The sequence below is a fragment of the Prinia subflava genome, chromosome 11 (assembly GCF_021018805.1).
Source record: "Prinia subflava isolate CZ2003 ecotype Zambia chromosome 11, Cam_Psub_1.2, whole genome shotgun sequence".
NCBI classification, from domain to species: Eukaryota; Metazoa; Chordata; class Aves; order Passeriformes; family Cisticolidae; genus Prinia; species Prinia subflava.
The window spans coordinates 2083311-2109011 of record NC_086257.1 but is presented as its reverse complement, the minus strand read 5'-3'; the positions used below and the strand labels follow the sequence as shown (position 1 = coordinate 2109011).

General features: G+C 50.9%; 1 protein-coding gene across 1 annotated transcript in view; it reads right to left on the bottom strand.

Annotated features, from left to right (window-relative positions):
- Positions 1-9278, bottom strand: part of GPC1 (glypican 1) — a 202724-nt gene extending 193446 nt beyond the window's left edge. The window contains exon 1 of the mRNA XM_063408008.1: positions 8745-9278. Coding sequence (XP_063264078.1) covers positions 8745-8901 — 157 coding nt within the window. The 5' untranslated portion in view covers positions 8902-9278. The remainder of the gene's footprint in view (positions 1-8744) is intronic.
- Between the last annotated feature and the right edge of the window lie 16423 nt (positions 9279-25701).

Genomic DNA, 25701 nt, shown 5'->3' with positions numbered 1-25701 from the left:
GCCCCAGAGAGGCACAAAGAGAGGTGTGGCTGTGGGCACAGGGCACACGGCCAGGTCCCACTCACCTTGTGAGGACAAGCTCAGTGTGGGGCCAGCACGCACCTGCAAAGGTTTGTGTTTGGGGCACAGGACAGGCCTGCCACAAATCAGAGAAGTGTTTTGGTTGGAAAGGATCTCTAAGGCCATCGAGGCCAGCCGTTCACCCAGCACTGCCAAGCCCACCGTTTGCAAAAGGCAAACTGGAACGCTGCTCTGACTGCCCAGGCTCTGCCCAAGGTCTCTGCACAGCAATGCCCCACACAAGCAGCTGGGGCACTGCTAGGACCACTGCCCTGGGCCAGGACAGGGCACAGGCTGGGGCAGCTGAGGCCAGGGATTTGTACCCACTGTTCCCCCTGTTGTGCAGCCCTTCCTAAATTCACAGCAGATGAGTCCCTGAGCTCTGCTTTGGTCCTGAGAGCCTCTCTAATAAAAATACCAGCCTCCTCCTCCTCCCTCATCATGGAAGCCTCTCCGAGACCTCCCGCAAATGCAAGCGGAGGGAGAGACAGAGGGCTTCTTTTGCAGGGGTTGTTTGGAATTCTGTCACAAAGCCAAACAGATGTTTGTAAAAATCTAAACTGGTTCTGCAACTGTTTTAAACTTGCACAGCTGTGCACAGAGAGCAACTGCACCGGGGTGGAAGACCACTGCCCTCACATCAAGGGACCGGAGTTTAATAAACCAAACTTCCCGTGAGTTACTCCAGTGCTCCCATTCCAATTTAGCGTTTATGGCAGAGGAAACTGCTGAAACAAGAAAAGTGAAGTGGCTTTTCCAGCTCCATGGTGGAAATTTGCATCCAGATGGGGACTGGGACGGGGCCTCGCTGGTGCCAGCCCCAGCTGGTGCCTGCAGCCCCCGATGTGCACCCGCAGCTCATCGGGGAGGAGCAGGCGAGACTGGGACCAGCCTCACACCAGAGCCCGCCGTGCTTGGCACTGCCTCAGGATCAATCAGACACTGAAATCACCACAAACTTCAGTGCAACGACATCAGCTGAGAGCACGACACTGAACGAGCCTCTTTATAACCGTGTTTTTAAAAATGTGAAATTACTGCTAATTTCTGACAGTGCTTTTCTTATGCTTTTATTTATGAATGAAAACTGCAAACATGAGTTTCTAAAATACTCGTGTTTTAGAAATATGCCCATCCAACTGAATTATACAGGATAGCTTTACAATCCTATAAAATACTAATTTTTTGCAAGCCAAAACTATTTGTCATAGAGTATTTGCATTTTAGTAATATAAAAGATTGACTGTCTACATAAGTACTACCATGTTGCTCCCCAAAACCACAGCAAAACTTCTGTTGTTGTTTTCTTCTCTTTTTTACATTTCACAAGAATGCATGGCAGTTGAAAAATTGGTTTTACTCAAGTTGCTAGCACAGGAGTCTGTAACAGCTGGGTAATTCTGTACTTCTGATTCACGCTGCACTATACAGAAAAGTACATAAAATCAAATTAGTTTTATAATTTCTATACAGGCAACACAGTTGTGATGAGTGTATTTTTAAAAACTCAGAAGTAAGAGCATTGTGAAAAACTGTCACAGCGCTCTGCTTGTTTGGACTTTAAGAAAGAAAAGTTTTCCATATCTGAAGAATTCCAAGTAAAACAGGAACAGATTACCGGGCAGAAGTGACTGACCAGGCTCCCAGCCCTGTCACGTTCAGACAAGCATTTTAAGTGGCTGCAGTATAAAGCTTCGTTATTTTTTGCAGAACAATCTGGCAACAGAGGAAACCCGATTCCCTGGGAATCAAATGTTACTTAAAGACAGGTTTCACCTGTCAGGGATAAAACATATTCTGAGCAACAAAGTGTCAGGGTAAACAGACATCAGAAGAGAGGGCGTTCTGTCCTTCACGGCTAACAGAGAATGGAGGAAATTTTCTGTTTTCATTGAGTTTTGAATTTTATCCATTTTTTGTAACTTCGAGGGGAACTATTCCAATGCAATGGCAGCTACAGCAGTGTTGTGCAAAAAACCTGCAAAGCACGGTGGAATAAGCTTCAAGCAACTGCTATGAGGGTTCCTACAAGCTTTAGGGTCTGCCTTCCCTGGGTCTCTCCCTGTCATGATGGGGCAGAGTTACCCTTACAGCCATCAGTACGACACAAGACAGCAAAACAGAAATGTCACTTTTGCCCAGGTAAATTTAAAGATTAAGAGATTGTCATAGACTGGCTCCAGGCCACCACCCATGCAGGTGGCATGTCTGCCCCACAGGGTGCCCACTCCACCTCTCGTTCCTTCTCACAGCTGTGCCTGGGAGTCAGTATTTGGAGGAAAATTGAAAAGAAAGGCCCAACTCTGTCCTAACTTACAGAGGTAGAAAGGAGTGATTTAGGATTTTCAGAAAGACTCAGTCTATGTAGCAAGTTCGGAGGGGGCAGATGAAAGCTGAGGAGAGACTTGACGGTGACTTTCCTGCCATGCAACCAGAAGCAGCACGTCCAGCCCCATCCGGAATGAACACTCAGCTAGGCTTTCAGAAGGAAAAGCCAAGGAGGTGACTGCAGGTTTGCTCCATGCCCTCTGCAGGGCAGGGCAGGGCAGGGCAGCGCAGGGCAGGGCAGGGCAGGGCAGCTCTCTGCAAGGGCTTTTGTCAGGGTTCCCCTGAGCAGGAGCAACATGAGCACTCAGCACCTTGGGAGCTGCCTGGGGGAAAGCAGCACTCCTGTCTGGAGGCCACACCTGCCCTGTCACAGAAGTTAGGCAGAGCCAGCTGTGTGCCAGAGCAGCCTGCTGTTCTGACAGTGTCCCCTCCCCGGGGCTGCTTGCCTGCTGCATGTGCACAGAAGCATCCCATGGGGCAACGAAGGAAACCCAATATACAGAAACATGTAGCATTCAGCAGGGACCTGGGCAGCAAACAGAAATTAAAGCTGTTTCCCCAAGGAAGCCTGTGGATTTCCACAGAATTGAGATGTCTGTTTCCCTGGTCTTCCTCTGAAACTCTCAGTTGAATGCTGGAAGCAAATACGAAATTTCTCCTTGTGCCAGTGACAGCTGTCAGTCACTCCCCCACTACCCTGCTCCTCACGTCCACAGCCCCACAAGACAAGCAGGAGGAACACACGAGCTGCTGCCACGAGAGCAGAGCTGGCCCCAGTGCTGGGACTGCTGCAGACACAGGGTCAGGATATTGCTCAGACCAACAGCCCTCTGAGGCTGGAGCCATCCTTTTATCCTGCCTTCCCCTGCCATACTGTGCCTGATGCAATTCGATGCTGCAATAAAAATAGCTGATCCTCAGCCCCCCTCCCCAGCGCAGTGGGCACCGGTGGGTCGGGCACAGAGCCTGTGCTCAGCTGCTGCTCATGGCAGGTGCTCCAGGGCCTCTGCTTCTCTGCTTTCCAGCCACGGCCTTGTGACCTGCAAGGCTTTGAACACACTTTTTTGATAACAAAGTTACCAGCTCCCACCCTGCCCTTGACTGAGCCAAAGCACACTTAATTATTGAAATCACCCAGAGGAATTTATCTATCTGGTCCCCTCCACGTGACATGATTGTACTGAAAGCAATAGAGCATTAAACCAACTGTTTTACAATCGCTGCCAAAAACCACACATCTCCTATCTGGCCCATCCAGAGAGCCCAGACTCTGAGTGACATGTGTTCTTAAATAAAACAAGGCACTTGCAAGGCAGGAACAGGGAAAGGAGAGATGAGGTGAGCTCTGCAGCTTCACACAGTGCTGCTGGTGGGTGTCTCCAGCTAAACATCCATGAAATTTTTCTGGAAAAAGAAATAGCAGGCTTTTGCTTCACCAACAAAAGAAGCCGTTGAAATAGGGGGTTTTTTTCAGACACAGCTGATAAGGATAATTACGTGGTGGAGAGCTTAGTCATCCATCTCAGAGCGACAGAACAGCAGATTCTCTCAAAAATCACACCAGCACCACAGAAGTCTCCGGATGCCGGCAGAAGATCCCCGGGCCGGGAATGCCGCTAGAGGGCAGCGCTTTATCCACGGAGAAATCCCAGCCCCGGAGAAATCCCAGCCCGGAGCGCTCGGGGCGCGCACCCGGAGCGGCCGCGCAGGGCGCGCACAGCCGGGCCTGCCTCGGGCACCGCTCACTGCCCCCCGGCATCCCCACCGAAACACCCCCCACATGGAGCAAAAGGCACGATTGCCTGTGTTTGGCCTCGTCAGAAATAGCACTCTAAACCCAGCAGGCTACAAGGGCCACTCGGATGTGCCCCGAACAAATTCAGTTCATGAAGGGGATGCTGTCGCATCTGGGAGTCCTTGGCGGAGCTGCTCTTGAGAAATGCCTCTGTCCTGAGGAAATACAACCCCAAGGGAATGACCATCTCCAAAAGTGCTGGATCAACAGAGTGCTCCTTTTAGTCATGGGTACAGATCTTTCCTTGGGAATGCAGGAGCCCCAGATTTCATGTTTCAAGCCACAGATGTAGGCTTGTCCCACTTTGGAAGTGCCAGCAGCTGAAACACCCTCTGAGATGGGATTGCATTACCCCAAGAGCCTGAGCAAGTCCCAGCTGGTGGCCAGACCTGTTCCCTACTTAGATAACACTTCTCTGAAGGGCTCAAACACATACACTTGACAATATTTTCATCATAAAACCTAATTACACAGCTTAAAAGGACTAAAAGGTTAAAAAAATCTGTTCTGATTCCTTTCAGCTAGGGAGCCAGGGAAGGACCTGCGTGACTGGATGGGCAGCCTGGCAAAGTCCAGCTGGCTTTTTTCTGTGCCCTCCTCTTCTTTGGCTGCCCTGCACCCACTGCCCGTGTCAACAAGAGCAACCTAACAGCAAGCCACGTCTAGGAAGGGTTAGTCTCAGGAATAAACAAACCAAAGCAGAAGTCCAGACCAAACAGGGAACAAGGGCCAAGCACGTTCACATCAAATCACAACCCTCAGGTTGTCTCCAGCCTGAGGGAGCTACTTCTGCTCGAGACACTGGGTCAGTCACCCACCCAGCATCACCCACCCAGCCCCAAGACACTCCCACAATCACAGAAAGCTGGATATCCCCCCACAGGATCTCTATTTTGTGGTGTAGGCTCACTCTCTTCTGTCACAAGCCACACGGGGAGCCCAAGACAGGCAGTCCCTAACACAGGCACAAAGAAGCACCCCTAGAGCAGGGTGTGTGTCCCCTTCTGCCACAGAGCAGGGGACCCACGGTGGGGTGATGGTGCCTGGGCAGCAAGAAGGTGAGACTAGAAACAGCTGCTGCCTCCAGAAGACTCAAGAGGAAACAGAAAAACTGGAAGTTCTCAAACTGGTTTTCCCTATTTCATAGCAATCAGGGAAAAGGGGTGTGGGTCATCCAAAAGGAGAGTAGAACACTCTCCAACATGCAAGAAAACTGTGATCAAGTTAGTAGTACATCTCATGGGAGCAAGCGGTGTTACTATCCCAAACTCAAGGTGTAGGGGGCTTTTCCCCCAGCCTAGAAACTTTCTTGTAGGCAGATCTTACCCGAGACTCTGGGTGCACGGCTGTCTGTCAGGATTGCTAACACGAGCAGACACTGCTCTCCTGTTTGGGAGTTTTGCCATTGACTTCAAAGTACTCAGATATAACACCTTGTGTATTCCCTAAACATACTTAATAACAGCACCTGACACATTTAAAGTGCTTAGACATGTTGAAGGCACTGTACAACATTAGCAAAAAACCAGGAAACCCTGTCTAGGTGGTTCGTGAGAAATCTGGTAAGCCAGGAGTCTATCCCTGCATCAGATGCTTATCTATTAGCCAGCTAATAACTGTGTGACTGCTTCTCCAACTGCTCCCTGCAGCCACGAGCAGGGACTACCTTCTGGTGAGCTGTGGAGACACTAGATTATTCGTAATCCTCTTAAATCATAACTAAGAACGCAGATTAGAAGGTGTAAAGCGTGCAGTAAGTGTTCTAAACCCAACACAAACACAGCCAATCTCAGTCTGAGTCAGAGCCTGCACGCTGGGAGCTCGCTGAACTCCTTCTGCAGGGCAGCTCTGGGGGTGCAGGCAGTGGTGGTTTGGCTCCTGGGCTGGGCTGCTGTGACACCAACACTCACCAAGCAGTGCCTGGAGCCAGGGGAAGGCAGACAAGAGCATGGCAGCACCGCTTTGGGGACAAGGCCATAGGGCTAAGAAATTAATGTTCCCATTGGCTTCAGGGCAAGCAATGGAGAGAAGGAACAGCAAGGTCTCCTTGGAGAGGGACAAAGGGAAGGGCTTTTTTCTCCAGACAGCTCAGAAATAAAATAAAAACACAGTTCATGGGGTAGGCTCTGAAAACACAGAGAAGGAGACCTCAGCACAGGTGCAACTGGAGACAAGAGTGAACCCACTTCATCAATATCTCTTAACTTAGCCAAAAGTTGCCCAATCACAGAATCACCAAAGTTGGAAGAACCCTTCAATATCATCTTGTCCAGTCATCAACCCAGCACCACCATAAAAACCCCTAATCCACATCTCTGAGTGACTCCACCACCTCATCCTAACGCATGGCCACTCTTTCAGTGAACTGTTCTTTCTAACATCTAATCTGAACTTGCCCTGGCACAACCATTTCCTCTCCTTTCACGTTGAGACGTGGCAGCAGATGCCAGCCCCTCCTCAGCTGTGTGCCCGTGGATGCATTCACAGGTGTCAGGGGTGTACCCTGACAGGGCTCCAGGCAGGTGACAACCCCCACGGTCAGCAAGCTGAACTGCTGCCACCAAAACCAGCCTGGAGCAACTAGCAAACGTGGAATTACAAACTGCATGATCCCATACTTGGTACGTGTGGGTGTACTGCAAGGAGGGTCTTGAGACTCCTCTTCTTGGAGACAGCAAAACTGGCACCGACCTCGGCACTAACCTGCACAGCTGCTAAAAAGCATAGAGATACACAACACTCTGTTTTATCAGGACATTTCTAAGTTATATCTACACTCAGTGATGTTTTAACTGCACTGGGCAAGTAATACAGAGACACAAACATGTGTTCCTGAACACATATCAGTCAGGAGGTAGCTACCAATGAAAATCTCCAAATCTGGTAGCTGTTTTAAACACCAGGCTAATGGTAGTAGCAGCAGGTTTATGCATGGGACCTTCTCCCTTCAAGCACTTCTTCAGATTACTTTCCATGGGATATTCCTCAAGTTTTCATGGCATTTATCTACAGTTCCCCTGTCTGCAGTAACAGCCAGAGATGCCCGGTCTGATACTACGATTGTCACTACTGTGGCTTGAGACCGCCGGTGTGTATGCTCCTACCAACACCCAGCAGGACACAGAACTCCTGAATCCTGGAAATGTGTGTGCTGACGCTTCTGGAGCCTCAACAATTTGCAGGTAGAGCTGTTTTGCTGCCTGTGAACCCACAATACGTGAGGCTGTTCACCGCAGCTGCCGCGGCTGCCCCGTAGTACCATCCCTGTGAGCAGCGCTGCAGCACCTTCTCAGTGTTTGTAAACACTCCCAAGAACTCCCCACTCCAAACAGACAGCTCATGTATTCACATCTGCAATAATGAGATGCAAATTTATAAAAAGCCGCTTTCTTGCTCAGCTGAAGTACCATTCTATTAATAGTGATGTTCAAATGGTTCTGAAACTCCCCACTGTTCAACTTTGAGGACTGCTCGTTTTACTTTGGAAATTTACTCTCAGTTGTAACTTGACAAAGAAGGTATTAATTTATTCACATTTATGAGGCGTGTATACGGTTCAGTTCAGCCTTCTCCATTCATTGGTCAGACAACAAATTGGTTTCTCTGAAAAATTACCTGATGAAATATTCAACATAAGGCATTGTGTAGCTGCGATGTGCAGTACAAACTGCCGCTTTGCTGGGGTGTCCCTGTAGGGTGGCTCTGGCACGTACGCCCGCATGCTTTATGCTTTGTCTGAAGGAGGAAGCTCCCAGAGTCAGGAGAAGGCTCTTGGATATGGGTCACAAGTTGGTGTATCAAAACTTTGACGAGAACCTTAAAAAAACCCTACAATGCATCAGCATATTTCCCCAAGCCTTCAGAGAAAAAAAAAACAAAACCAAACCCAACACAAATCAGACCTTGAATATTCTTTCCTATTTCAGTTGTTTCTACAAAGAAGAGGAAATCAGCCAATATTTATCCAAAGCCAGAATGAAGGCAAAAGGACACACTCTAATGTAGGTTGCACAGGTTTCCTCTACACTTCATGTTTGACACGGTCATTTTACCCCTGCTTCGTTTTTAGTAAGTGGCAAACACCATTTACACGTTTGCTTCTCGTCTAAAAGAAGATTTAAATAAATCAATTCCTCTCTCACAACCTTGTGGCGTTTTCCAGCTCCGACACCAAAACCCATTACACTCTGATTATTCTGATTTCTGAATCAAAACCCCGAAACCCGCTCCAGTTGTACTCAGAACAGAAGCACCGAGACAATGAGAAAAAAGAATCACCACTGAACACTCGGTGCGACCACCCCCCTCTCACAGTTCCGTTCGCACCGCCGACGCCGGGCAGAGACCCTTCCCCGCCGGGCAGTGCTGCCGGCGGTGCCCAGAGCGGCGAGGGCAGCCCTGCTCTCGGGGAAACCGCTCCGGTCCCGCTTCTGCCGCCCACGACCCGAGCCAAACTCCAGCGTGGGGCGGCGAGCGCTCCCCTCCCCGCGGCTCCCGAGCCGTGCCCGGGCATCCCCCGGCTGGCAGCGGCCCCGGGGCCGCCCCGACCCGCGGGACTCACCGGAGATCTCGGCCTGGGGCACGCCGCTGAGGCTGAAGCCCTTGGCTCCATACAGCTGCCGGACCTCGGCGCAGCTCCTCGCCTTGCTGCCGCTGTCACCGCGAGCCGGGGCGGAGGCGACACACAGCAGCCAAAATCCCCACGGGAAGACACGCATCCTTCTCCGCTGGCCCCGCCACCTGCCGTGCGAAGGGCAAAGCCAAGGTCCCGCGGCGCGGGGGCGGCCGGGGGGCGCGGGGTGCGGCCCCTCCGCGGGCAGCCCCGGCGGGACGGGCGGGCGCGGGCGGCGGGCGGGCGAGCCCCGGCTGCCCGCGGCGTGCGGAGAAAGAGCCGGCGAGTTCAGCCCTCGGACGCCGCCGCGGCTCGGCCGAGGGGGGGGCAGAGATCCAAGTTCGGCCGCGCCGCTTCAAAGCCCCGGAGCGTGAGCGCGCTGAGGGCTTTTGTTCTTAGCGCGGCTGCATCCCCGGGCAGTCCCGCCGCGATGCTGCCGGCTGCGGCGCCGCCGGGCCGGGCGGAGCGCGGCGGGGCGGGGCGCGGGGCGGGCTGCGGGGCTGCTCCCGCGGCGGGGCCGGGCCGGGCCGGGCTGGGCTGTGCCGGCACCGCTCCACCTGCGCGCCGAGCGGCGGCGGGGCGGCTCCGGGCGGGCAGGGCTTCCCCCGCCGGACGTGGCATCACGCGGCCCGCGCCAATCCCGCGCGGGGCGCAGCCCCCGCCCCGCCCCGCGCCCCCGCCGCGGGCGCTGCGCAGCGCCCGGAGCCGCCGGAGCGCGGCCGGAGCATCCCCGAGCAGCCCCGAGCGCGGCTCCGGGCCGGGCAGGGCGCGCACAGCCCCGCACAGCGGACCGCGCTTGGGGCCCGCACAGCGCCCGGGAGCCCGTACAGCGCTCCGGGGGCCCGCACAGCGCTCCGGGGGCCCGCACAGCGCTCCGGGGGCCCGCACAGCGCTCCGGGGCTCCGCACAGCGCTCCGGGGGCCCGCACAGCGCTCCGGGGGCCCGCACAGCGCTCCGGGGCTCCGCACAGCGCTCCGGGGGCCCGCACAGCGCTCGGGAGCCCGCACAGCGCCCGGGGCTCCGCACAGCGCCCGGGAGCCCGCACAGCGCTCGGGAGCCCGCACAGCGTTCCGGGAGCCCGCACAGCGCTCGGGAACCCGCACAGCGCTCGGGGCTCCGCACAGCGCTCCGGGGCCCGCACAGCGCCCGGGGCTCCGCACAGCGCTCCGGGGCCCGCACAACGCCCGGGGCTCCGCACAGCGCTCCGGGGCCCGCACGCCGTCCTTCGGCAAGGACGCGGGGACAGGGCGCGGCGAGCTCTTCTTTGTCTGCGGCGTGGCCCCGGTGCTTAACCTGAGGAGGCAGAGCTCCCCCAGCGTGGAGGGAAAAGGGCCGAGCAGAAGATTTAAATCGTGCCGCACTTAGACCGGCGAGGAGAGAGCAGTTCGGCTGAGAGCCGGAGAGTCCCAGCAAGGTCCTGGGGAGGCTGGAAGTGCCCCTTTAAGAGCAGATGCGGGAAGAGACGCAATTTTCTACAGACAGATTCTCAGCTTTGGAGTTTACTTCATACAACAGTCTGCCTTCTGAAACCGGTGCTCTGCAGCTCTGCCAGCCGCGTCCTGAGCTGCTTCCCACAGAACTGAGGCATGTGTGATCACCTGTGTGTGAAGGCGATGCCCGTGTGCTTCCCCAAATGAGCTTGCAGGCTTTTGGACAGCTTATAACTTGCTCCTCGACAGAAAGAAGACTCAGCCATCACTCCTGAGCCCTTGGAGAGCAGTTGTGAAAAAAAGGGGAGGGGATCTACCCATGCCTCAGCTGGAGCACTTGTGTGGGCTTAAACCTTACAAGACAGCACAAACCCCACATGCAAACACCTCACTGTGCCCCCCCCCCCCCCAAATGCAGCAAAATTTATCAGAGGTTGTAGTTTTTTGACTAGTCAGTCACCCAGATGTGCAGAACTACATGGGAAACTGGTGTTGTTCCTATCATTGCTTCAGAACTGCCTGTTCTCCTGAGGGGTGGGAGTAGTGACTGCAAAGTAGGAGCCACGGGGAGGGGAAGGATGGCAGCATCGAAAAGTTGCTGTCCTATAAAATCACCTAATAATTTCCTCTTAAATCATACTAATTAGATTGATCTACGAGATACAATAAAGCAGATTAAGAGGACAGGGAAAACCCCTGCAAAGAGAGGGAGAATTTTGTAATGAAGATCATGACTGAGGTGACACATCGTTACCACCAAAAGTTAATAGCTTTGAGTCACATGCACCCCATATGGTCCAAATCTTGATTGTTTCACAGATGACATTGTGCCTTTTGGCCTCTTGTGTCATCTCTTAGTGATGCACAGATCAGAAACCCAAGGCTTACAGAGCCCCAAAAACTTGGTACAGCCCAGCTTGGAGCTTGGCTTGGGAGCTTCCTGGAGTGTGGAAATACTGCTGTTCCTGGAAATACGTGGGGAAAAGTCTGCCATGGATGAAGTCTGACTTACCCTGATTTTAAATGTCCTGTTTTTAAACTCTTTTTACCCCGTTTTTAAACTCTTTCGTAAATGCAAAAGTACTGCACATTTAAGAGGTTACCAAGTAGGTTATGTGGCACGGGGTCATTTCAGCCTGTGCTCCTGGGGATTTATTTGAATTTTACTGCCTTAGCCCTTTCCTCTCCCCAGGCTTTGAACATATCACTCAAAGACTTATGTCAGAGGTCTCATCTAACTAATCCAAGTACAATAACGGCAGAAAACAAGCAGCAGAGGAATCTGTACATACATTGCTGTGACTGGAGGAACACCAGGATCTTGTTCCCCCTCTTGGAAAATCAAAGAGTGAAAATCAAATACTTGCAGACACACGGGTAACAACAGTCTCACTTGAGTCTGTTGAGGGGAATTAACTCCAGGAATGCAAACTCCAAAGAGACAAAGTACTTGATGGAGAAGAAAGGCAGAGTCATAAACCTTTTATCTGGTCTGGCTGCACAGAATGACTTGGGGTGGGTTACACAGGGGACCAAAATAGTACCAAATTTTCCCTTTTCCTTCTCAAAGCCTGGGATTGGATACTTGTTGCCATTGTACATGGAGTGCTTGCTTGCAGCTCTGCCTGTAGGGACTTTGGGAAAGCTCTCTGTGAGCTGTGGCTGCACCCGAAAGCTGTGTGCACTCACAGCTGCTGCAGTGCACTGAAACGCCGGCAGGGAGACAACCGGGGCTGCAGCCCTTGGGTTCTGCTCTCGGAACCATCCCCTGAGCTACAGATCATTTCAAAAGCCATAGCATGGCCCTTCTTCACATACATCTCATTTCCCCAGCCGGATGCCAGTGCCTGCGGCAGGGACTGGAGTCATGTCACCGCGGCTGAAATCCTGGGGGAGCGCTGCTATTCCCCAGTGGGGCAGCAGGCTGCCAGCTCCAGCACAGTGCTCACTGCCAGTCCCGGCCCAGCGCTCACTGCCGGCCCTGGCACAGCGCTCACTGCCAGTCCCGGCCCAGCGCTCACTGCCAGCCCTGGCACAGCGCTCACTGCCAGCCCCGGCACAGCGCTCACTGCCAGTCCCGGCACAGCGCTCACTGCCAGCCCTGGCACAGCGCTCACTGCCAGTCCCGGCACAGCGCTCACTGCCAGTCCCGGCACAGCGCTCACTGCCAGTCCCGGCACAGTGCTCACTGCCAGCCCTGGCACAGCGCTCACTGCCAGCCCTATCACAGTGCTCACTGCCAGTCCCGGCACAGCGCTCACTGCCAGCTCTATCACAGCGCTCACTGCCAGCCCTATCACAGCGCTCACTGCCAGCCCTGGCACAGCGCTCACTGCCAGTCCCGGCACAGCGCTCACTGCCAGCTCCGGCACAGCGCTCACTGCCAGTCCCGGCACAGCGCTCACTGCCAGCCCTGGCACAGCGCTCACTGCCAGCTCCGGCACAGCTCTCACTGCCAGCCCTGGCACAGCTCTCACTGCCAGTCCTATCACAGTGCTCACTGCCAGTCCCTGCACAGCGCTCACTGCCAGTCCCAGCCCAGTGCTCACTGCCAGCCCCGGCACAGCGCTCACTGCCAGCCCTATCACAGTGCTCACTGCCAGTCCCGGCACAGCGCTCACTGCCAGTCCCGGCACAGCGCTCACTGCCAGCTCCGGCACAGCGCTCACTGCCAGTCCCGGCACAGCGCTCACTGCCAGCCCTGGCACAGCGCTCACTGCCAGCTCCGGCACAGCTCTCACTGCCAGCCCTGGCACAGCTCTCACTGCCAGTCCTATCACAGTGCTCACTGCCAGTCCCTGCACAGCGCTCACTGCCAGTCCCAGCCCAGTGCTCACTGCCAGCCCCGGCACAGCGCTCACTGCCAGCCCTATCACAGTGCTCACTGCCAGTCCCGGCACAGCGCTCACTGCCAGTCCCGGCACAGCGCTCACTGCCAGTCCCGGCAGAGCGCTCACTGCCAGCCCCGGCACAGCGCTCACTGCCAGCCCCGGCACAGCGCTCACTACCAGCCCTGGCACAGCGCTCACTGCCAGTCCCGGCACAGCGCTCACTGCCAGTCCCAGCCCAGTGCTCACTGCTGGCTCCGGCACAGCGCTCACTGCCAGTCCCGGCACAGCGCTCACTGCCAGTCCCAGCCCAGTGCTCACTGCCAGCCCTGGCACAGCGCTCACTGCCAGCCCCGGCACAGCGCTCACTACCAGCCCTGGCACAGCGCTCACTGCCGGCCCCGGCACAGCGCTCACTGCCGGCCCCGGCACAGCGCTCACTGCCGGCCCTATCACAGCGCTCACTGCCAGTCCCAGCCCAGTGCTCACTGCCAGTCCTGGCACAGCGCTCACTGCCAGTCCCGGCACAGCGCTCACTGCCAGTCCCAGCCCAGTGCTCACTGCCAGTCCCGGCACAGCGCTCACTGCCAGTCCCGGCACAGCGCTCACTGCCAGTCCTATCACAGCGCTCACTGCCAGCCCCGGCACAGCGCTCACTGCCGGCCCTGGCACAGCGCTCACTGCCAGTCCCGGCACAGCGCTCACTGCCGGCCCCGGCACAGCGCTCACTGCCAGTCCCGGCACAGCGCTCACTGCCAGCCCCGGCACAGCGCTCACTGCCGGCCCCTGCACAGCGCTCACTGCCAGTCCCAGCACAGCGCTCACTGCCAGCCCTGGCACAGCGCTCACTGCCAGCCCTGGCACAGCGCTCACTGCCAGTCCCGGCACAGCGCTCACTGCCAGCCCCGGCACAGCGCTCACTGCCAGCTCCGGCACAGCGCTCACTGCCGGCCCTGGCACAGCGCTCACTGCCGGCCCCTGCACAGCGCTCACTGCCAGTCCCAGCACAGCGCTCACTGCCAGTCCCGGCACAGCGCTCACTGCCAGCCCTGGCACAGCGCTCACTGCCAGTCCCGGCACAGCGCTCACTGCCAGCCCCGGCACAGCGCTCACTGCCAGCTCCGGCACAGCGCTCACTGCCGGCCCTGGCACAGCGCTCACTGCCGGCCCCGGCACAGCGCTCACTGCCAGTCCCGGCACAGCGCTCACTGCCAGCCCTATCACAGCACTCACTGCCGGCTCTATCACAGCGCTCACTGCCAGCCCTATCACAGCGCTCACTGCCGGCCCCGGCACAGCGCTCACTGCCAGCCCCGGCACAGCGCTCACTGCCAGTCCCGGCACAGCGCTCACTGCCAGCCCTATCACAGCGCTCACTGCCAGCCCCGGCACAGCGCTCACTGCCAGTCCCGGCACAGCGCTCACTGCCAGCCCTATCACAGCGCTCACTGCCGGCTCCGGCACAGCGCTCACTGCCAGTCCTATCACAGGGCTCACTGCCAGCCCCGGCACAGCGCTCACTGCCAGCCCTATCACAGCACTCACTGCCAGCCCTGGCACAGCGCTCACTGCCAGCCCTATCACAGCACTCACTGCCAGCCCCGGCACAGCGCTCACTGCCAGCCCTATCACAGCACTCACTGCCGGCTCTATCACAGCGCTCACTGCCAGTCCCGGCACAGCGCTCACTGCCAGCCCTATCACAGCGCTCACTGCCGGCCCCGGCACAGCGCTCACTGCCCGCCCTGGCACAGTGCTCACTGCCAGTCCCGGGCTCCTCTCACAAGCTGCAGCTGAGCCACAAGCCCTGCTGCAAACCTCCGTGCTTAAGTGACCATCAGCAGGTCCTCTATCTTAAGATAAGGTTTCTTATCTCACCACCTGCTTCTGACACGCTCACCTACTGTCATAAGAAGCTTCTAAGTAGACAAGTTTAAAATGAACCTAAGCTGATACGAACTCTGCAACAGAGAAGATATCTGCAATTCTGTGCAGCATCCAGTCCAATCCAAAAAAATCATAAATGGTGAGGCACATCTCATTTTGCTGTTAAGTTTGTATACACATGCAGGAATTGACCTAGGCACATTTTAAGTAAATTGAAATAAAGGTCTTTAAAGTGTCATGATGAAAATGTATTCTTGGCATCCATCATAAATTGGATTGTGCATATCTGAGGACCAGATCCAGTTTCTGAACATCCTCAGCTAAAAGAATGGAACTTGGCAAAAAGTAAACACAAGATTGTCCAAAAACAGGCAGAAAGAGCTAGAACAGGGAAAGATACAAAACGGCAAAGAAAAAACACAAAGATGAGCAGACAAACTGCAGAGGAGGCAAAAAGCACACAGTCAGCCAGCATGATAGCCAGAGGAAGACAGAAAATCCATCCTGCTCTGGAGATCACCTCTTGACAGTCCCGACAAAAGCACTGTCCACTAAAAAGCTGATCCAAGCATTATGAAGCAAGAAGGATGAAGAAGAGCCAAATCATCTGGCACAAGTGGGGAAAGGTACCCTCTGAAAATAAGAAGTGAACAGGGAAGCTTTCTACAACCTCAATTTTTACAGAGATGTCTTTGTTTCTCTAGCACTTCCCCAAACTTTTGCAATGCAGTGGACATGCCTCTCTTTTTCACCTTGATGCAAGTCAGGAATTGTACAGGCAGCAATGCAATTACGCCCACCAGACTTCCAGCTGCTTCCAAAATGGACCTGTGCTGAGTTACAGCAACCTGGAGTCTGACAGCAAAACCAAAACGGCAAAAAACCAGATAACTGTGTCAAATTGCACTGCATCTTTGATGCCACATTAAAGAATAGTGCGTTCTCCTGTGGATTCAGTGGAGTTTTTATTTGTTCCCCTATGAGTCAAGTGCAAAATTCATACAGAGTGAGGAGTGGGGAAGGAAAAGAGGTGGGCAAAGCCTGACTGGGCTACAGCTTCCTCGCTCCTACCAACCTCAGGCAATGAAACCCTTTGCTCCTTTCCCTTAGCCAGTTTTATGGGACTTTTGATTCTCTGGCAGCATCAGCAAATCTGGCACCTTTAGATTAAAAATCTTCATCAAAGCAGGAGTATCTCAGTACCTCTTCTGCCCAATTCCTTTAATCTCTGCAATAGCTGTTTCCTGCAGGATTCATGAAAGCCCCCTGCCCCCCGAACACTGGCTGCTGTTCAGCAGAAGCTGGACATGTGTTTTGCTGAATCAAATCTAATTAAGTTATTCAGAGGATTTACTAGATTACACCTTGCTATCTACAGCTACTCACTTCTTCACTGGCTCTCCCTTCACTGGAAATCCATCAACTTCTCCTCCCCTCTGCTCACATTCCCCCAGGAAGCTTTTCTGACATGCACAAACAGCACGTGTCTGGTTGTTTTGATCACCAAAAATATCAGATCAATCCCCTGGAATTGCTGGGCCATCTATGTACAACTGACAAATCCAGCTTGATCTCAGTTGACTTTGTAAGACACCATTTGCCTTCCCAAAATACTAAGAACCTTTTGGGATTTGTGTGCTCAGATTAATTAATCAGGGATAGTGTTCAGTAGCTGTGCAGAGCTGGGACCCTTCCCAGGTCCTGAGGGAGCCACACTGAGGCCCCAGGGCAAGGACAGTCAGTTCTGCCCGCTGAGGAATAGAGGAAGAGGGGCTGCACAGAGGACAAGTGCAGCAGGGTACACCAAGGCTGTGCCAAGCTGCTCTTTGACCCTTTGGTGGGACAGACCAGTTCCCTTTAAATGGAATTTTCATTTCCCCAGTGTGGCTACTACTAGGAATATTAGGAACAACTAAGTAATTTCAGACAGAGAATCTGGCTAATGCAGGTAATTGCCACTCTGTGCTGTGTTTTGAATTGAACCAATTTTACAGCAGCGACTTAAAGGAATGTTATGCTTAATGACCAATGACTCCACCCTGCCAGACTGTACTTGTATTATACATGAGTCAGAGATTTCCCAGTAGAAAGAAGTCTTAAAGGCCAAAAAATAAATAAATGCCATAAACTTGTTAGAGAAACTGCTGCTAATTGGGTCTGCCCAAGGAAGTACATTTCATCCTTTCTGGGCACTTTCAGTAAAGCTTTTCCCACTCTCCAAAACATATGCAGCAATGAACAAAGAATATGGACATGGCACTTGAATCTGATTTGTGTTTGATAAGCAGAGCTTGCCTTGATAGTGTGAAATGGCTCTAAATGGCCCTCAAAACTAGATGAGAAATGTGTCCTTTTCAACATGCCCCTATAGTGATGTACAGAAGATTGCTCCCACTTCCTCCAAAAGTTGCAATCAGATGACTTCCTCTTGTAATTCAAGAGGTTATATCCTGAACCGAAGTGGTTTTGAGAGAGATTTTTCAGGCAAGAATCGCCCCTCGTTCTCATTCTCATCTGTCTGTGGCACTGGCCTAAGGATAGCACGAGCAGGAGCTCTGTTCCTAGGAATGCCAGCTCAGCAGCATGTTCCTCAGCTCTGGTCCAAGGCAAATGGGTGTGGGCTAAGCATTCCAGACTTCTTAGAGAAGGAAAAGTTACAGCCACAAAGAAAAAAACGTGTGGAGTCACAATGGGGGCATCTGGCATCCCTAATGGAACTTAGCTGGCACTTTCTCCTCGGCTGTTGCTACACCAAACACTACAGACCAAAGCACATGGATTACTACCATTACCTTGCATTTCGCTCAAGTGTGTGTCTTTTCCCCCTCACATTCAGTCAGGTACAACATAACCTGTTTTTCTAGGGAAACCGACTGTGAGGAAATGTGGCAGGACTGTTCTTAAGAGCACCCAACAGCTCCAGCTGGGAGCAGAGGCTGTCCCACTGCAGGCTGTGTCTGTGCACAGGGAGCACCCAGGGGGTGTCAGCCAGAGCCCCAGGTAAGCCTGGCGTGTCTCCAGGCAGCTGGCAGGACAGCTCTCAGCAAACGCTGGGCAGCGTTCCACACACAGGGGAGAAAGGCTGACCTGGAGTCTGGAGAGTGTCCTCCCCATGCTTCTGTGGCTGCACTGTTAGTAAGATAATTACCAGGTGACACACGTTTGAATGTGTGCCAGCTGCACTGCTGCTGTAACTGTACATGAGCAGGGTTACAGCCAGAATGGATTTGGGCCAGTGTGGGTTTCATTTTAAGATCTGTGCATTTTGTAACACAAAGACAGCGAATGCTGTGGCATCTGCTGTGGCTGGGTCCTCTTCAAGGTGCCCCAGGACCAAGCCCTCAGAAGACAGAGGGATGCCAGTGTAGGTGCAGCAGTTCATCCTGCCGGAAGGTTAAGGACCCTTTAATTAAACATCCTCATGGAATGTTACTGTTTCTTTGCTCAGCACTTCATAAACACCCAGTGTTGGATTTTTCAAGATGCCAGACAACACAAACCCATCTTCTTAAGATTAAAAATAGAGCTCTTAATCTGATTTAATTTCCTCAACGTGCTAGACACCAGAGAGCATGAATACAAGGAGGTGCAGAGACCTGGGGTGTTGGAAATGATAGAAGTCAGCAGAACACTGAGTTCCTTTCCACCAGGTTTTCACTTGGTTGGTTTGTTTTCACAGTGCTACTTCTGAGCATACCCTTCAAAAGAAATTGTAATAGCTATGTATTTTCACACCACATACATAATTTTATGTCAGGAAGGACTTTCCTTCTGAGGCTAAAGGAGCAAAGCTTCGTTCCCTTGCCTCTGTTGTAGCAGATGCCATGGACATTGCTTTTTAAAGCATTTGAAACAGAAGTTGGTGGACTGGGGGACCCTGGAGCACACTTTCAAATCTTCCTTGCTGCCTTACAAAAGCTGAGCAGTTAGGTGCAATGACTCACTCACAGTGACATTTTTGGGAGAGAATGATGCCTTTTATAATAACATTGATATTCCTTCATTGATGTCTCAACACTAGCTAATTTAGAAAAGAAACATGTAGTGCCAGGTTGAAAGGTCACAGGCCAGCCAAAGAACTCATGAGATCATGGGACCATGAAAGAGGCTTTGGCTTTAAAATAAAATACCCTTTTTTCTTTTTGTTTCCCTTTTTTTTAAGGAAGAGAAAAACTTTTCTGAAAGGCCAGGAATTTAATCTGAACTCTTCTTTCAGATACTGTACAAATAAAAACTACACTGCAGAAGTACTTGGGGGGTTCAGTAGAGTTTATCTCCAGAGGTCACTTTAATCTATATTGAGTAGAGAAGCAGAGGGAGAAGGAAGGACACACGTTCACTTCTAGAAAGCTGCCAGACCTCTCTTTAAGCTCTGACGTTCCCATTGTCAAGCCAATAACCTTCTTACATTATTCTCCCCACATTCTAGAGGGGACTCTGCAGCCTAGTGAGTGTGAAATTACATTATGAAATATTGGATTATTTGTGGCTGTTGTGTTCTGCTCTATCCACACTGCTCTTCTCCCTTTTCCAGTCTCCCCTATTTTTCCCCTGTCAGAGTTAAAGGAAAAGATAAACCAGAAAAAACTTACAACGTAATAAACTTGTATCCATAGTGTTCTGATGTGACTGATGTTTGCACCTTCAACAGACTTCAATGCAGATTCAGGTCTGAGACTAAAATCAGGGCCAGATTTTCTGGCTTTGAGTCCTTTCAATGACTGCTAGCTCACACAGGATTCCTTTTTCTTTTCTTCCCTGAAAGAGGACTCTGTTAGTTTCTTCCAAATATTAGGTGAATATAAAACTAATTACAGCCTGATGGAGACTCTTTCAGTTTCCAAGTGAAACAAAAGCATCCTTTCCCTTATAAAGTAATTTGGAAATGTTAATGTGGGATGTCAAAATGAGTCTGCAAAAACAGAGGAGGCCTAATGTGCTGTGTTCCCTCTTCCTTCCAGTGCAGCAGCTAACAAATGTTATTTGTTGATGCAATATATATAGTCCATATATCTTTAGTATGAGAATTTGTTATTAAACCAATTAGGCACAGAGTGCTTTCATAACTATAGCTGCTCAAAATGAAAAAGACAAAGTGGTTTCCTAATGGAACATGCAGTTGATAAGAGAAGAAATTATTCTTTCAAGGTTTCAGATATTGAGAAAATAAAGACTAGCTCCTACAATGAAGCAATATATATTGTCCTTGCTGTCTTCCCAAACTTGCACAATAAAATGCTTAATTTCTGTGCTTTCTTGTTTTTATAACGTTAACAAGGTCCATAAAGTCTGAGGTAACCAAGTCTAAGTCACCTGTAACGCTTACCGAGCACTGAGAAGAATTTAGCACATATTAGAAAGAGCAAGGATTTGCTTAGCCAGGGGAGGAGAGGAGTGGACACCAGCACACCCAGAGCTCTGTGCTCAGAAGGAGCCTGACCCAGTGTCACAGGAGAGAGCTGTTTGAAATCTCTGCCTGCCTGCCCCTCCTAACTCCAGCCTGGTGGAGCAGGAGCCTCCCTCCTGACTCTCCTGACATAAGGAGCTCATGAAGTGCTTGCCTGTAATAAACTCCTGCCCTGCCTTGCACTGACAGCCTGTCCTCGGACACGCTGCAGCATCCGTGTGATTGGCACCAGCCTGGGAGCTCAGGTTCAGTTAGCAGTGCCAGTGCCAGGACTCAGAGCTGTTCATCTCAGAGCTGCTCCCATGACCTCGAGGCACACAAAAGCTGACCCGTCAGTGGCTGCCATTGATTTGATGGGTCACAAGGCAAAGACACCGTGCAGTTTGTCCACAAGGGCCTGCCTGGCTATGGAAGCACAGCAGTGTCTGTAAATCCTTATAAATTATATCAATATGCTAGCCAACCTTCTTACGTAGGCTTGGACAATTTCCTCCCTCCTCCCATTGCTCATTTTCCACAACTCACAAATGTCTGTTTCACACAAACAAGAAAAATGAGCTGGCAAACACCCTGCCCATAACTCAATTTTAAGGCAGAGAAATACAATTTTCCCCAAATCTTTCCTTCCTAATGTTTTGTGAAATGAACTGTTCAAAGCTATCTATTGAAAAGGAGATGAAAATCCTTCCCTTCAAAAAAGAAGCATAATGAATGTACTCTTCACTCTTCAAGAGATGCAACATAGCCTGCCAGAGAAAGTCCTCCTTTTCTCCATTTATGGGGTTTGATTTAGTGTTCTGTTCATATGGATTTGAAAGTTTTGATGCCATCCTTTTAACCACTGCTTTTGTGTATGAAAAACAAAATTTGAGATAGCCAAATGCAGAGGTAAAACTGCAAAATTATCTTTGTCAGCAGGCACGACTGGAACCTCTTTGCTCAAAGTCCCCTTAACATCAATGGGAATGTCACATTGCTGTTGATCCCAGATCTGACTCCTGGCTGGAGAGATGCTGAGCACAGGGAGCTCAGAGGGGCACTGTGGAAGCACTCTTGGTTGTGCCCTTCCCCCAGACCCAGCAGTGGCCATTGCCAAAGGCAGCCCTGGGCTCTGACCCCTCTCATGTGCACTTTGCAGGCTCTCAATTCCCTGATGTGGGGACCTGAAACCATTTCGAGTCACAGCTGCACCAAGAACAGCACTAAGAACTCCTTGTGCACTTAGATGCCTCCAGAGCAGCCCATTCCCAGGAGCAGGAGCTTAGCTCCAGGGCTCCTGCATGCCTGGAGGGGGTGCTGAGGACAGAGCCTGCCCTTTGTGCTGTCCTCAGTGTGCCAGGAGCTGCTCAGGGCAGCCCAGAGGAGTGTGCTTGTGTCACGCAATGCTTAGGAACACTTTGGGGCAGGAACAGGTACAACCTCCCCCCCTGAGGTTTGTTAATGTCTTTGGTGTGGTCCCCTTCCCAAACTGATATTTTTCTGTCCCACATACATGTAATGATTCCAGCAAAGAGCACAAGTTACAGCTGTCCAGGAAAGTTCCTAAGAACTCTTCACCCATCCATCATGATGAAATCTGTCTGTGCAAACTCTCGAGTAACACTGTTTATAATCTTTCTGTTCCCCCCCACTCCATGAATTTCCTTGCTTTCCCTGCCTGCTGGTTTTGTCCTGTACTCAACTAGAGGGGTTGCTTCAGGAGTTTTTCTTCCTGCTTGGGTAGATTGCTTTGCCTTTCTAATGCCAGTCCTGGGAGCACAGGGCTCAGAAGGGGAACTGAACTCACATCTTCCTAAGAGCAATCACAAAACCCGAGGTGGATGAGCTTTCATTTCCCCTGATGGGAATTCCCTCAGCAGTGACCCACAGCCATGGAGAGGTTTTGTCTGCATGCAGCAATCCAGAAATCAGGAACTGACCTCAGAACTTGCTATGTGGGACTGCTGGTAGCCATAGCTCTGACTCAATGATTCATCAATTTATTTGATTGACAGGCTTGATAGAAGGTCTTAAGAGCTCTCCTGAGAATCAAAATCAAAAGAAAATCCATATGTGAGGGTGCTCTGTATATTTCTAAAGCCTCTCTTATTTGGGAACTAAGCTCATCTACTTTTAATTTCATATAACGAGAAAGTATGGACTTACCTTAGTAAGAACATGGCAAATATTAATTAAGTGCTAGCAAGTAAAAAGAGTGTCAGTAGCTACCAGGGAGGATAAGTCTGAGAGACTGGGGTTTAGACTATATGAGGCTGAAAAAATAATAATAATAACCAGAAAGCACAGGAATTAAAAGAAGTGCTTGTTAATTAGAGAATATTGAAAGCAGTGAGATAATAAAAAATGTCCACTTTTCACCTGAGACTATGGGGACAGCTCCTTCCCATAATTAAGTCTCTGGTCTTTCTGTACATGGTACTGTTGGAGTGGGGTACCAACATCACCACTGTTAGATCACTCGATTATGATGAAGCATCATCAAGCATCAGATGGTGCCTTAATGAACCCTTCTCCCCTAAACCATGTGGTGGTTTTGGGCTGACCTCATGAAGCTGAAATACCCATTTCTGAGGAACTCTCTCATGGAAAAAAGTTGAAATTCTGTCATTGTTGCTCCTACACTGGCAGAATTTCAGGGGGACACCTGACTGACTTGCTGTATCTGTGCCTTCCTTCCCAGCTGAGCTAAATCAGTTACCATCAGCTGGGGATCTGCATCACATTTCTGGTTTCAAATGAAACCTATTTTATTGGGAGGACAGAGACAAATAAACTATAAATAAAACTGCACAAGGGCTTTACAAATCAGTGCTTTAAAAACTTAACTTTTCATCAATCTAACTGCTGCTCTGCTCTCTGTGATGCCACTTTATCTCAGCAGAGACTCAGGCAGACAGTATTCTTTTAACCTCAGCAGGCTGTCACTGGTCTTTGATATAGCAGCTGTCTCGTAGCTACCACTTGATTTCAATTAAACCAGGCTATATTTAGGGTGAAAATAGGGCTATTTTAAACTGCCATACCTGCCAACTTTTATTCACTCTCAGCAGTAGTTATTTTATTTGATGTACCTGGTTTTAAGCTGCACCATCCATAAAATTAAAAAGATACCCGAAACTGTGATGTATTTTACATTCACAACACCAAAAATCTATCATTAAAAGCAGCAGCTCTCCAGAGAAGAACACACTTTAAGGTGATAAATAACAAAATGCTCTCTATGCACAGCCAGGGTTGCTAGCACAGCCTTGCTGTGGTGAGGTAATACAAATGATTCTCTGGTGCCAAGCAGAACTAAACTGAAAAATGTATTTATTTTTCACTGATCACAGGGGTCTGCTGCTAACAAGGGAAGACTTGGTGTGTGGAACATCAGTGGAGCACTTTTGTGTGGTGGTCCAACATAAAATGCTTGTTTTAGGGACAGATTATATGATTTGGGATTGAAGAGTTCTGTCTCTTCACAATTTCACTTCAGACAGTCATTCCTTTCCTCCTCCTCCATCAATATCACACGTGCTTTATCCACAGAAACTGGGTAAAAGCCCCATTAACAGAGACCTCAACCCTTGTTCCCCTTCCTTCTGTGGGGAACACCATATTACATATTCCAAGATCAGTATTTTGGGTTCTCAGGTCAGTGTGAAGCACTGGCTGTCTGTTAAAATCTGTTCCGTGCACTGACACCCTGGGCACTGCCCTGGTATTGGGAGTGCCTCTGACAAAATGTGTGAAGGGCCCATGTGTTTAGATAATGCCATTACCTGCATGAAAAGTTAGGGCACAGTTTTACGTGAACAAGAAAGATAATCTTCTTTGAGTCATCTAAAATTTAATAGGCTATGAACATGGCTAAAGCAAAAGATAACTCTCTCGTGCAAAAGCCTTCTCATAAACAGTCTGTAATTACACTTGCTGCTGCTGTTTGGTTGATGGCACAGGCTTTATTAAGTGCAAGAGCTGTTTTTCTGCAAGGAAGCTTACTGGAGAGTGGATTAAAACAAGCATGATCACATCCTGACATGCATAAAATGCTGATTGTCTCACTTGCCCTATATGCCAAGTGCTTACTCTTGCAAGGTATTTGGAGCTGTCAACGCCAGCTGAACTCAGCGAGGCAGAGAGGTGCTCAGCACATCTTAAAAAACCCTTGGCATGGAGAGCAGGCCTCAGACACGCTCGATGTTTGCCAATAAAACATACCACGGGAATGCTGGCAATGAGAGAGCAGCTATTTGTGTGAGCATTACTGGAACTCCATACCTCCTTCAGAGAAAGGACGAGACCAAGGGGATGCAGAGCTGCTCCAGCCCTGGCTCACGGGCTGGAAACCTGCCTGACCCTGACACACTGAATAAAGAGAACCTGTGGCTCCCTGCATGCAGAATACAACGTGAAAACAAGAGTGTTTAAAGGGCCAAATGGAGACACCCTGAGAGTGCCAGAACGTGGAAGCTCTGCAATGCATTGTGCTGTAGCCTTCAGCTGTGTCTGTTTGGGTGAACTCATCACCTCCTTCAGCTGGGACATGGAAGGGACAGGGCACCCTCACTGGGCATTGGGACATTATTCAACATGCTGCTTTAACACTGTTATCCCAGGCAAGGCCCCAAACACTGCCCTGTTTGCTTGTACTTTCACCAAGCCCAGCTATCAAGACAGAACACTTAATTTTTATTGGGTTTTTTTTTTTAAGTGGCATGATGATATCAGAGCACTTCAAAGCATCACAAAGAATTTATGTCCACAACAAAGATACCAAATGCTCATCCAGGCTGCCTTTTTTTTCTTTGCTGGTAAAAACAAATAAACAACCCAAAATTGTGCTTCCCTCTCCTTATTCTTGGACATACTGGATCATTTTGGCTGAAACTTACTTACAAGAAAAAAAAAAAAAACCCAAACCAAACCAAGAAACCATTACAAGTATTTCCTTACTTTGGAAGGAAAATAACCCTGACTGGAAAATGAACCTAATGGTTCTGCTTTGGCTAAATGATAAGCAATTGGTAAGAAGAGAATCCTACAATGAGAAGCGTGGGACAACCCTCATATATCCCCAAGGCTGTTCAAGAGTGAGTTTAGTGCTAAGTGTGTGTGTGGAGAGGAACTTCCTCAAAGCCAAGAAGGATCTTCATTACCTGAGAGATACAGGCATAAGAAAAACCTCTGAATGGCAGTGACTCAGATGAGATGAGATTCTTCTTTTTTTAACCACCAGGGAGGTAGATATGAGAGCAGCCCATTCAGGGATGTGTTAAAATTTCCATTTCTTGAAGTCTTAGAATCCCCAGCAGACATACAACTAAAAATACATTGGTTCCAACAGATGCTGGGAGATCAGTGCCAGAATC